We start from the raw sequence: 11742 nt of genomic DNA, 5'->3' as shown, positions 1-11742 counted from the left end.
CTTTTCCATTGCAAGCCATCCTGCATTAACTCGTGTTTTTCTGTGCAAGAGGGAATCTGCCATTCCCAAGCAAGCAGCAGGAATAATTCATTCATATTGAATCAGTAAAGAAGAGTTAAAAATCAGTGTTTTCCTGTAGCCAAAATCTGAGTATTTTCATTATTAATTGGGGCATTGAAACATTTAATTGCATATTGAGCTGATACCATGATTCTACACTATAATGGAGTCCTTACCTGTTTCTGCTGTTACTGCTCTGAAAAAAATGCAGATTCTTTTCAGCAGCTTAGGAAGAGGAGAGAGAAATGCCCAGGGGTGTTTTCTTCTGACAAATTAGAGACAGATTTTTTGTAGGACTTCTTCCTATTACAAAATGTGTTGTAATTAGCAGAGCTATGTTTGAATGAAATTGTCACCAAGGTCCCACTGCTCTGTCAGTTTGTGTTCCATGTTATTTAGGAATAACGTGGCTGGGATTTGGTTTCTCTCGTCTTCTCCCAGTTATTTTGGAATAAAATGAAAACACTTATCTGTAGCAACTCCAGCTATCTGTGTGCAAAAAGTGTGCCAAGGCTGTTAAAATCAATGAGCTGTCGTAGAGGCAGAGCTGCTGCCTTTTCAGCCTCGTGTTCCTCATTGTTGAGATGGAGATGACGTTGTGAAACAATGAGGCCTTCACTTTATTTCTTAGTATTCTCGTGGTCTGGGGTTCGACTGTGATGCGTGAAAAGCATTCAGCATTTTAAACAGAGAGCCTGGGGTCTTGACACCACATAGTCAATGACTGCATTCACTCTGCACAAAGAGTAAGTGACTCATAATTTCAAGATAACTTTTGCAATGCTGTTGTGTCATTCCAAGGCATTCTGACTTCCAGGCAACCAGGATGTGGTCTGGCAGAGAAGTCTTGAATTAGGAGATTCCAGCTATTCATACACTCAGGAGATTTTATTCTGTCATGTTGCCACAAAAATAAATGCATATCCCAATGGATATCCAAACCCTGCTTCAAAAAAGCACTGATGAAGACTTGTCAAGAGTGCAGTTTGGTGCCCGTTAAGTTCTGATAGTTTGGGTCGTGCCTGCAGGGAGGAGTGTCCTGAGGCTAGAAGAAACCTTTGCTCAGTGTCTTGTCGTCATCTTTCTCCCTCCCCCATGTTTTCATTTCCCAAGGGTGTGGGTGACGAGTTATGGCCAAAATAGAGTTTCTTTACTTTATGGGTTTGACAGACCTTTAGAGGGCAGCTAACAGTTTGTGTAACTCTTTGAAAAGCTCGTTTCTCAGCCAAGGATGCTCCCCTTCTGGCCCCTCTGTTGGGCCATGCTTGATCTTCATTACGGAGGACGTGGCATGAACAGAAGTGCTGGGTCCCTCCTCTCCCCACGCAGCTGTGGGAAGGGATGCCTCAGCACATCGCATCGGTAGCAGCACGCCTGGCTTTTCACACGAATCATGGAGAATTGAAGACCACAGAACTGGTCCAAAGGGAAAGTGCTTCACAAGTTTCACAAGTCCTTGGATGTTCTTTGCAAATCGTGGGGTGTTTTTATGATGTTGTTCTTTAGCATAGCGTCCAGGATTTGACAATATATTTAAAGCTGAATCTAAAGCCCATCACCACAAACGATGTAGAGAGACGGGTGAAGATGTGGGAGCTGGAAGCACAGCCCACATCCCCAGGGGAGCTCCTCACACACACAGGGGGCACCAGCTGTGGCAGGGATGCGTCCAAGACAGCAGCTGATCAGGAAGCTCAAACTTCTTGAAATACATTCTTGTGTCTGGATGTAATATTCTGCCTTGACCTAAGTCCAGGTAGTGTGAAAAACGTCTAGGAATAGTCTGTTTTCTTTCCCTCTCCCCATGTGCTACTTCTTTTACTCTCAGAGCAAAGTGCAAATTTCAAAACGGGACTTTTGAAGAAAAGCGAACTTTGATTCCCAGCAGAATGCTGCTTTTGGTTGGGGGCTTCCTTTATTTTTGATCGTGCAGCCATGGCTTCTAGTGTAAACAGATTAAACCAGCAGTAAACTCAGTTTTTAAATAGCACTGTAACAGTGGGTTTCCTGCTGTCAAGATTCTTGGTGTTAATTCAGTGTGATGTGTGGTATTGCCAGTAGCACAGAGGCATAAAGGAGACCTTATTTTTATAGCTGAGTCAAGAAAACACGGAAGAGATCTTTAAAGAGATCCACAAAATAGGGTCTCTCTCTCTCATTTTTCCTTTTTATTCACAGGTAAACAGCTCAGTTATAGAATTCCCTAAATGAAGGCCTGTGGCACATTTGTAACTTCATCATCTCAGTGGTTAAGAAAATCAGGCTAGTGACCAGGTTAGTGCCATGGGCTTTCTGCCTTCGGAGCACAGTTTTTTGTATCAGCACATTCTTGTTTTCCTTCCCTCCTTTTTTTCTTTTCTATTCTTTTTTTTCTATCCTTTTTTTTTTTTTTTTTTTTTTTTTTACCTAAGCTTTTTCTAGATGTGAACATATTCAAGCTGCAGCCTTGCTCCTCAAAGATCAGACCCTTCATCCCCAGCCTTCCCAGTGCATTGTGTAAGATGCAGTTATATTTTCAGAGCACAGAAACATACCGGTGATGACTGAAATAATTTATTTTGAATACATCAAAATGAAATGGACATTCATGGAATGAGCTTTTCAGCCTGGACATGGGTGTTACAATGATTACATTTCCGACTATTGGAGATTTCCAGGGAATGCTAGCAATAACATAATCACTGAGTAAGCTGCAAATGTAACCACGAACATGAAGTGCTCTTTACTGCTCTGTGTTTGCCTTCTTGGCTTACAGTACTAGGTTTAGTTTGCAAGTGTTGCAGAAAAAGCTTTTGCTGTTTTGAAAAAAGGGAGAAAAAAGTGAAGCAGACAGATAGAGATGGGAAGGAAAAAGGCTGCAACACTGTCTTAGGAAGTAGCAAATCATCCTGTAAAATGCAAGAACTGTCTGAAATTTGAACAGCCAGGAGCTGCACAGGACACAGTGCTGCAAGTCTTAGATTACCAGGTCTGCGGCTTTGGGGTGTGAGCGGTGACCCCACGGAGATATCCCAGCTGGACCTTCCATCGCTGGACGCTGCAGGCAGACTGCTGAAGGCACAGCTGGCGTCTCAGTCCTGTTTAAGCAGGTGGTGTAGATAAGAAGCAACCCACCTGCTGCAAGGAAGAATCCAGCAAACCACCCCAGGAACATCGCCTCCCCGAATTCCCAACGCGGGACGATGTTGGGAATGGTTTCGTCCCAAAACTCGAGGACCGTGTTATAGGCGACCCAGGAGACCGGCGCCAGTGTGGTGATCCCTGACGTGCCGAAAGCCGCTCCTCCAGCAAGCAGGAGCCACTTCTTTAGATCAGGTTTTCCTTCGCATGCTTTCCAGCAGTCCAAGCCCAAACTGGCGAGGAGGAATCCGAGAAGCCCCAGCCCATTGGAGAGGCACATGAGGATTCGGGACACACGCAGCTCCAGCGGCAGAGCGAGGAAGGAGTCGTGGGCTTTGCACTCTGTCGCTCCCTCCTCCTGGACTATGCAGACCTGCCAGAGCCCCATGGTCCAGATCTCCAGCTCGTTTAAGTCCAAGTTGAGGTTCTTCCAGAGTGGCACGAAAGTGGTGACACAGGACGAGACCCACCCGAAGAGCGCGAGAAACATTGCCCCCAGTTGGACCTTTGTGTTGCAGCTCCACGCCATGCTCACGCTGCGTCTGTAAGCTGTGCGCCGGCTCCGCTGGTGAGGCTGAGATAAGCTTAGGTGAGCAGAAGCTTTTGGTATTAACACTTTTGGAGCTGTGCATTTATGGTGTGGGTTTCCATGAATGCACCGTTTCCATTGAAAGCCACAGCCGGAGCGCTGCTATTTGCTTCTGGCGTTCAGCGGAGTCGCATAGGGGGAAATTCAAGCTTATACCTCTAATTCCTGGGTGTGGCCACAATCATTTTTTGTGTCTTGTTGGTTTTGTTGCGTTAAAAGAAGGCACTGCTGGCTAGGCAGGAAAAACTGGGTAACCAACAGGGAGCAAAGCTGTTCTGGAAAGCCAAGCACCGACCCCATGCTCCTTTCCCTCTCCCCCCACTTTCCCCTCACCGGTGCTCACGCAGCACTTGGTGCTCGTGCAGCCCTGCTCCCTGCTTGTTCTGATGTCCAGTCCCTGCACCGCTGGGGACAGGCCAGGGGTGGATGCTCTGGGCTGGCAGCTTCTTCGGAGAGGCCATCCCCAGGTGTCCCCAGGGAAGGTGGTTTGTATCTCTGCGTGTGGACAGTGCTGCTTCAGGGCAAACCTGGCTCACGGGCTGCCGTGGTCCTGCCTTGCCGTGCTGCCCATCCACAGGAGGGTTAAGTAAAAGCATGCAAATCCTCTGAGCCTCAGGAACCCTGAAGTGAGAGTCTTGGCAGAGAGCAGCTCCCGGCAAGCAGCAGCTCCGGCCCTGGCTGGGAGGGGAGAGGAGCTGGCGGCTGCTGCAGGGGACGGGGTGCCTGGAGGAAAGCACCTCTCCCCTCCTGGCAACTGCTGCATAGAGCTCTCTCGAGAAGATTTAAGTCATCAACCCTCCTGCTGTCCTTAAATAAATGCCCAGGGAGGTCTTGAGAGCTGCCCGGGAGCTCAGTGGAGGACTGGGACTTCCACAGAGGCCGCAGCTCTGCCGGAGGAGCAGAGGACGCTGCTGCCTGTTTGCTCAGCGCACAGGTGGAAGGCTCCCAACTGGGAAGCACTTCCACAGTGAGCCAGGTAATGATGGCATTGCTTTGGCTTGAGTGTGTTTTCTTTGAATAGTGACTTCACAAACAAGCAGCAATGAAGTCTTATGAACTGCTGGGGGAAGAGGCAGCTCTGACCCAATGGGGGTGATCGGGGAGCTGGGCTGAGCAGCCCCGCGTCACGCAGGTGCTGTGGGACCCACACATCACAGCATGAGCTGAGCACGGTGACGTCCTGCCTCGCTCTGGGAGGCAGAGGTGTTGGTCCTGGAAGTCTCTGTGCTGCACCAGGACTGAACTTTACCCTCGCTGCGGTGCTTCGCATCCTCAGAAAGTGCTTTGCAAACATTTGTCCTCAGAGCAGCGTTGTCCGGTCACTGGGGTTATCAGCAGTGAAGTGCCAGGGGAGCTGGGACACAGAGGTAGGGCTGAGATGTCACTTTGGAAGAAGAGGACCTGTTGTGACTGAGAGAAAAGACCTTGCTGTAAAAAAAAAAAAAAAAAAGATAGGGAAAAAGTAAAATGGAGAGACCACTTCATAAGGAAAATCCTAATTTTCTGTTGACACTCACTTCCCATCTGTTCCTGCGTGCCCAGCCCCACAAATGGGATACAAGGTCCAGCTTTCAGATTCATCTTCATTGGGAGATTAGTTGACTAATCTCTCATTCATCTGTCCTCTTTGTTACCAAGAAGGATATCAGGGGGCAAGGCTGGTAAATTACTGTTCCTTCCTCATCACAGCAGCAGGGTCAGTGCTGCTGGGGCCAGGAGCCCAGGGCTGGGCACTGTGCCTGTGCAGCTGGGACACGAGGGGCTCTGGCCCCGTACCCCCCAGCAGAGGCCGTGGCCATAGGACCTGCCTCCCTCTGGCCCCGAGCCTCTGCCAATTTCCTGGAACACAACCCAGGTGAAAGAGGGGAGACTGTTCAAAAAAAATAACACAGGGTCACCAGAAGCTGTTTGCTCTAGGGCCGGGTGGCTTCAGCTCTTGGGTACACATCCTGCTTTCCAGTGCTTGGTGCTGACTGAGGGCTGCTCGGCAGCCTCCTCCGTACCATGTCACGCTTTCTGCCCACCTCTCGCCCCCCTTCCCGACCCCTTGCTGAAGTGCACGGGAAATTTGGATGTCCCAAACCCCCCTGTAAGCCAGGACCTGCCCACAGACACTGGCTCTGGCCACATCCCCGCGGTCCTGCCGGTTGCAGGCTGCCTCCAGGCAATGTCTGGGGCCGGTATTTGCCCCGGAGCCCTGCTGTGCAGGCCACCGCCAGTCACGCAGGGGACAGGGGATGGGGACAGGGGACAGGGGACATGTTCGGCCTGGCCGTCCCTCGCTACCTCCCCAGGCAGGGCCGGAGCTGCTGCCTGTGTGAGGTGGGGTGAGCTGAGGCCTGCAGTCACGGTTAACTCCCAGTGCAAGTTGTGGAGTCTTAACCTGGCTATATCGGTGACGCTGAGACGCGTGAGGCTGGGGCTGAGTGGTTATTTATAACCTCTGTGCTGCCTCTGCTATTTTTAACCAACTTGAAATACACCACGGGGGTATCCTCTGTGAGGGATGAGCCCTCCGGGCGCGTTATCCCCGTCCTGGAGGTCAGGAGGTGGTGCTGTGTGGGGCCGCGCTCCTCAGGGCTCCATCCCCTGGGCGTGGGGCACCTCACGAGGGAAGGGGCCGTGGCTTCTCCTTGCCTCCAGCCCCAGGTTTTGGACCCCTCTGCCCCTGCACCTCGCTCGTCACGGAGAGCAGAGGTCACGAGCTGGTGCTTCTGGCCCAAAACCCAGCCCTGCTCCATGCTGGGAGGTTGTGGCAGGGGCCAAAGGGAAGGCCCTGCCCCGCTGCCAGCCCCCCGAGCCCGCCGCAGTGCATCTGCTTCTTGCCCCAGCCCTCCCGATTAAATCAACTTGAGGTATTTCTGCCTGTCATTGAGGGAGATTAATGGGTGACCTTCTTCTCGTGGAGCAGGATTGGAGGACGCCGCCAAGCTCCCCTTCCCTCCCATAAGCTGTGCGGCACAGCCAGGAGAGGATTTTCCTCCAGAACCGGTTGGAAGATGCCTGAGGGCAGACGGGACAGCGCTGGGGTGGCCTGAAAGGAGCTGTAGGTGTGGGCAGAGGCTGAGGTTTGCCGGCCATGCCCGCTCCTGCCCGGCGGGCACGGTGCCTGGAGATGCGGTAGGTGCACCGGGGGCTGCAGGTCTGCGTGAGCAGGGGGCTCCCAGCCACTGTCCCGAGGAGGAGAGGGGAAGGGACGGGGTGGGAGCGCGATGCTGAGAGTGTCTGCAAGGCCATCCCTCTCTTTTGGTTTGTCCTGGGCATTGCTGAGTGTTTGCAAGCTGGGGTGTGCGTCTGTGGTGTGCGGGCTGGGGCAGCAGCTGTGGGATGGTGGCAGGAGGTGGCAGGGCAGAGACACAGCAAGAGCCAGAGCACGGCACCCGAGGACTCTGTGAGCGCTTCTCAAAGCGGGTGATGCTCAAAGGGTGCACAGAACCCAGTGCCCTGGCAGCGCAGGGCTCCTGGCCTCATGGGTCAGAGCAACCCTGCCTCGCTGCCAGGATTTCCAGGAACGTGACCTCCTGCAGGACATAGGGCTGGGATGGCCGAGGTGAGGAGGCAGGAGGGCTGCGGGGCAAGAGGCACGGAGCGGTGCTGTGTTAACCCCTCTTCTTCCCAGCTTTTGGGATTTGAGAGCTGCACGCGTGTCCATCCCTACCTGCGCAGCATCAGCTCTTGCTCCAGTGCTGAGCCGCGGCTCTGGGCACGCAAAATTCATGCCCTGTCTCATGTGGTGGCTGTTAAAGGAATTACGTTTGGTTTGGGAAAAAAATCTCTAAACATAATGAATTGGCAGGAGTGTTTGCTGTAGCACATCAAGGGGAAATGTCTCAAAAATAAAGGAGTTTAATATTTTCCGAATTTCCTGACTTTATAAAGTGTCTTGCTACAGGTCTGCTGCCACTGTGCCTGTGGGAGCTGTGCTCTTCAAACCTGTAGGCTCCTGCAGCTGCAGCTCCTGCTTTTCCTGCTGCAGAGGAAGGCAGAAGAGCAGAGGAACTGATCCCAGCCCCACACCAAGGGCACCCAGGGGCCAGATGTCAGCTCTCAGCTGGCCACTGCTGCCCCGAGGAAGAAAATAATTAAGGCAGATGATTATTCCTGAGAGAAAGCGCTCACCTCAAAGCTTGTTAGCCCAATTGTTGCAGCCCAGCGCAGCGGGGACGTATGCAGAATCATAATTGTTTTTCACTTCCCCTCCTCTTTACCCGTGTTTGTTGTAAATATTCCTCTGCTCACAGGGCTTCTGGCTCCCCCACAGCGGACACGGGTGGGGAGCGGTGAAGCCGTGGGGTGTGCAGCTCACCCACTGCACGTGGCTGCCCGGCAAGGACCGCCGGGATGGGGTTTCTGTATGGAGGTTGGGGACTGCCCGGAGTGTGTACGGCCTGCAGCAGGATCGCTCTGCTGCAGAATTTCTTTGTTTGCAACTTCTCTACCCAGCTGCTGCAAGACCCGAGCGTCTGAGCCCCAGTCCTGCTTGACAGACGACCGGATCGCCCACGCGAGGACCAAGCGGCCGAGGCAGAGGATGCTGGATGAGGCAGCAGGGCCCCTGGCCCGTCCCCTGGGGGGAAAAGCAGCTGGAGCTGAGCTGGGGCAGGTTCTGCTGTGAGCACCGCGAGGCTGCAGCCTGCTGACGGGGAGGGGGCTCCATCGGTCAGGTACCCCGCACCACCTCCCTGCTCCTGTCCCCAGCTCCTTCCCGATCCCAAATTTTGTCACTGAACGGCCTCGCAGCAACTTCCCAGGGCCTGGAACCACGCTGTAGGTAACCACCAGGAACGCGCCTGCTGCTGGGGCTGCTCAAGTGGCCTCAGAGCAAGGAGCCACCTCCATCCCCGCGTGGTGCAATGCAATTAGGGCAGGTAATTGGCTTAGCCATCTGCTGCCTCCCCCGGTCCAGCTCAGCTCCATCACCTGGGTGGGGGCCCCAGCAGGAGATGGGGTTCCCAGAGCCTGGGCCCCCAGCAGCTGCCCTCGGGGTGTGCTCAATCCTCTTCCAGCCACAAAAGCTGCTCCAAGCATAAGGCACCGCGGTGCAAGCACGCAGCAGCCGTGCCACTCTGCCAGCTGCAGGATACCCGCACGGAGAGGGGCATCCCCACCGCAGCCGGGCACCCGCAGCTCAGTGGCAGCAGGACCGTGCCGAAGCCGCTGCGGAAATGCAGCTAACAGGATTACGGTGCAGGCAGGACCGGGATTAACGACCTGCTTCCCCTGGGAGTTCCCCGGAGCTCTTTGCAGACAGGGCTCTCGCCCCAGGCCCACGGGCTGCAGCCTGCAGGATTTGTGCCACGCCACCAGCCCTGCGTGGGGCTGTCCCCTCGTGGTGATCGCGTGAACATCCCTCACCTGCTACAGCCCTGGGAGGCTGCTGGCAGGATGGCAGGACCCACCGGTGTTTAACCCCAAATTTTGCCCCCCCTGCCCAGCCTGCTGCCTGTGCACCCCCCACCCCAGCTGACGCTGCCCTTCTGTTCCCGCAGCGCCCCGTGCCATGGCCGCCGTGCTGACCGCCGCCGGCAGCGGCACGGAGCCGCAGTGGGAGCGCAGCCTCTGCACCCACAACGGCGTGGGTGGCTGCTGGCTGCTCCGCGAGGAGTCCCGGGGCCGCAGGAACTCCATCCCACCCGCGCAGGCGCCCACGGCCAGGCACATGCTGGCCTACCTGCCGCGGCCGCCCACCGACACCAGCCGCTACGGCACCTTCCCCCAGAAGGTAGGGCTGCAAAGCACCCGCTGCCTGCAGGTCCCCGCTGTCCTGTATGCAGTGCAGAGTGTCCCAGGCACGTCAGGCTCAGTGCTTGGAGCGCAGAGGATGAAGAGGGTGGTTTAATGTGGACTGGCCCCTTTCCCCTTGCAGCCCGAAGGCCCAGCCACCCCTGTGCTCCTGGCGGATGACGGCCAACAGCAAGAGGCCACCAACGCTGCTGAGAAAAGGGCCCTAGTCCCAAATGATCTCCACCCGCCCTACAGCACTGACATCCCTGGTGAGACAGCTCCGCTTCAGAGACGAGCAGACTCGGAGGACATGGTGCCCGCCAGGCGCTGGCCCAGCATCTCCATCAGCACCGGCGACCTGCCCAAGCACCGCCGCACGTCGCGCCATGACCCGCTGCCCATGCCACGGGACGTCTCCTGCCGCTGGTACCCGCGGCACACGCGCAGCGTGCCCACCATCCCCAGCCCCATGCAGAGCAAAACGCCCACCCGGAGCATCGTCTCCATCCCCTCCGCGGAGAGGCTGCAGACGCGGCGCTGCAAGCTGATGGAGGACGAGCGGCCGCTCAGCCTGGCAAGCAAGCAGCAGAGGCAGCGCTACGTCACCAAAGTAGGCAAGTGCCAGGTGAACCTGGGCAACATCCAGGAGAAGAAGAGGTTCCTCTCAGACATTTTCACCACTATCGTGGACCTCAAGTACCGCTGGTTCCTCTTCGTGTTCATGATGTGCTATATTGTCACCTGGGTTGCCTTTGGCACCATCTATTTCTTCGACGCGTGGCTAAGGGGCGACATCGACCACATCGGTGATCCAGAGTGGAAGGCGTGCATCGAGAACGTGGACAATTTCATATCTGCCTTACTCTTCTCTGTGGAAAGTCAGAGGACCATTGGCTACGGCTCCAGGATCGTGACAGCCAACTGTGCCGAGGGCGTCATCCTGCTGATGGCACAGTCCATCATTGGGTCCATGATCGATGCCCTGATGGTGGGCTGCATGTTCGTCAAGATCTCCAGGCCCAAGAAGCGTGCCCAGACCTTAATCTTCAGCAAAAACTGCGTCATCTCCCACCGAGACGAGAAGCTCTGCCTGATGTTCCGCATCGGGGACCTGCGGGAGAGCCACATGGTGGACGCAAAAATAAGAGCCAAACTGATCAAATCCAGGCAGACCAAAGAAGGGGAGTTCATCCCCTTGGAGCAGTCGGAGCTGAACCTGGGCTACGACACAGGGGAGGACAGGCTGTTCCTGGTGGAGCCCCAGATCATCTGCCACGTTATCAACCAGCGCAGCCCCTTCTGGGACATGTCGGCGGAGTCGCTGAGGAGGGAGCAGTTTGAGATCATCATCATCCTCGAGGGCATCGTGGAGGCCACGGGTGAGTGACAGGGCTTGGGGTGGTTCCATCCACCGGCCTGGTGCCCGGTGCCACAGGCAGAGCTCAGGGGGAAGCGGGCGCAAGGGGTGGGGACCACGGGGGGCTGCAGGAGCCCATCTCCGGGCACTTCTGGAGGGCCTGGGCGCTGCTTTCCCCATCTTGCTTCACTGTGAGCACATCACTGAGGGTGTGGGTGCAGGGACGTGCATCCTGCGGCGTTGCAGCCCTCGGGGGCGCATCCGAGCCTCCTTTGGGCTGTGCCCCGCAGGGATGACGTGCCAGGCCCGCACCTCGTACACCGAGGACGAGATCCTGTGGGGGTACCGCTTCGAGCCCTGCATGTGGCTGGAGAAGGGCGCCTTCCGCGTGGACTACAGCCGCTTCGAGCTCACCTTCGAGGTGCAGACCCCGGCGGCCAGCGCCAAGGAGATGCAGGAGATGGCGGAGCTGCAGCGCCGGGGCCGTGACGTGAACGTGCCCGTACCCGCGCCTGTGCCCGGCCTGGGCTGGACCCCACCACCCCTCTGAGCGACCCCGGGGGCTGTGGGGCGGGGGGCCCGGTGGTAACGGGGCCGGCAGCGGGGAGCCCCCCATGGATGGCTGTGTGGGCACCACAGGGAGCATGGCAGGAGCATCACATAAACAGACAGACAAATAAATTAAATAAATAAATAAATAAATAAATAAATGAGGAAGAGACAGCCCAGGCGGGTTGCGCAGCAGCGTGTTTATTGCCGTATGCAAATGAGGCGATTAATATGCAAGATGCTAATCCCATCTGCCACGCCCCCCACCACACACACAGCGCCTGCAGTTGCCCTCCCGCCCGCCAGGGGGCGCTGCAGCCCCCCCCCCCCCCGCCCCGCGCCC

The 11742-nt window shown here is 55.8% G+C and overlaps 2 protein-coding genes across 2 annotated transcripts; one reads left to right on the top strand and one right to left on the bottom strand.

Moving 5' to 3' along the window:
* Positions 1–3016: 3016 nt before the first annotated feature.
* Positions 3017–3709, bottom strand: CLDN25 (claudin 25; the record flags this gene model as incomplete). The annotated part of the gene is made up of 1 exon (XM_084301694.1): positions 3017–3709. The coding sequence occupies one exon, from the start codon at positions 3707–3709 to the stop codon at positions 3017–3019; it is 693 nt and encodes a 230-aa protein (XP_084157820.1).
* Positions 3710–9269: 5560 nt separating this feature from the next.
* On the top strand, positions 9270–11400 carry LOC311218779 (G protein-activated inward rectifier potassium channel 4-like; the record flags this gene model as incomplete). The annotated part of the gene is made up of 3 exons (XM_084301632.1): positions 9270–9491; positions 9636–10872; positions 11141–11400. The coding sequence occupies 3 exons, from the start codon at positions 9270–9272 to the stop codon at positions 11398–11400; spliced, it is 1719 nt and encodes a 572-aa protein (XP_084157758.1).
* Between the last annotated feature and the right edge of the window lie 342 nt (positions 11401–11742).

The sequence above is a fragment of the Netta rufina genome, assembly GCF_964035555.1.
Source record: "Netta rufina genome assembly, chromosome: 25".
Taxonomy (NCBI): domain Eukaryota; kingdom Metazoa; phylum Chordata; class Aves; order Anseriformes; family Anatidae; genus Netta; species Netta rufina.
Note: the sequence above shows the minus strand (reverse complement) of the source record. Positions and strands in the feature narration are given on the sequence as shown.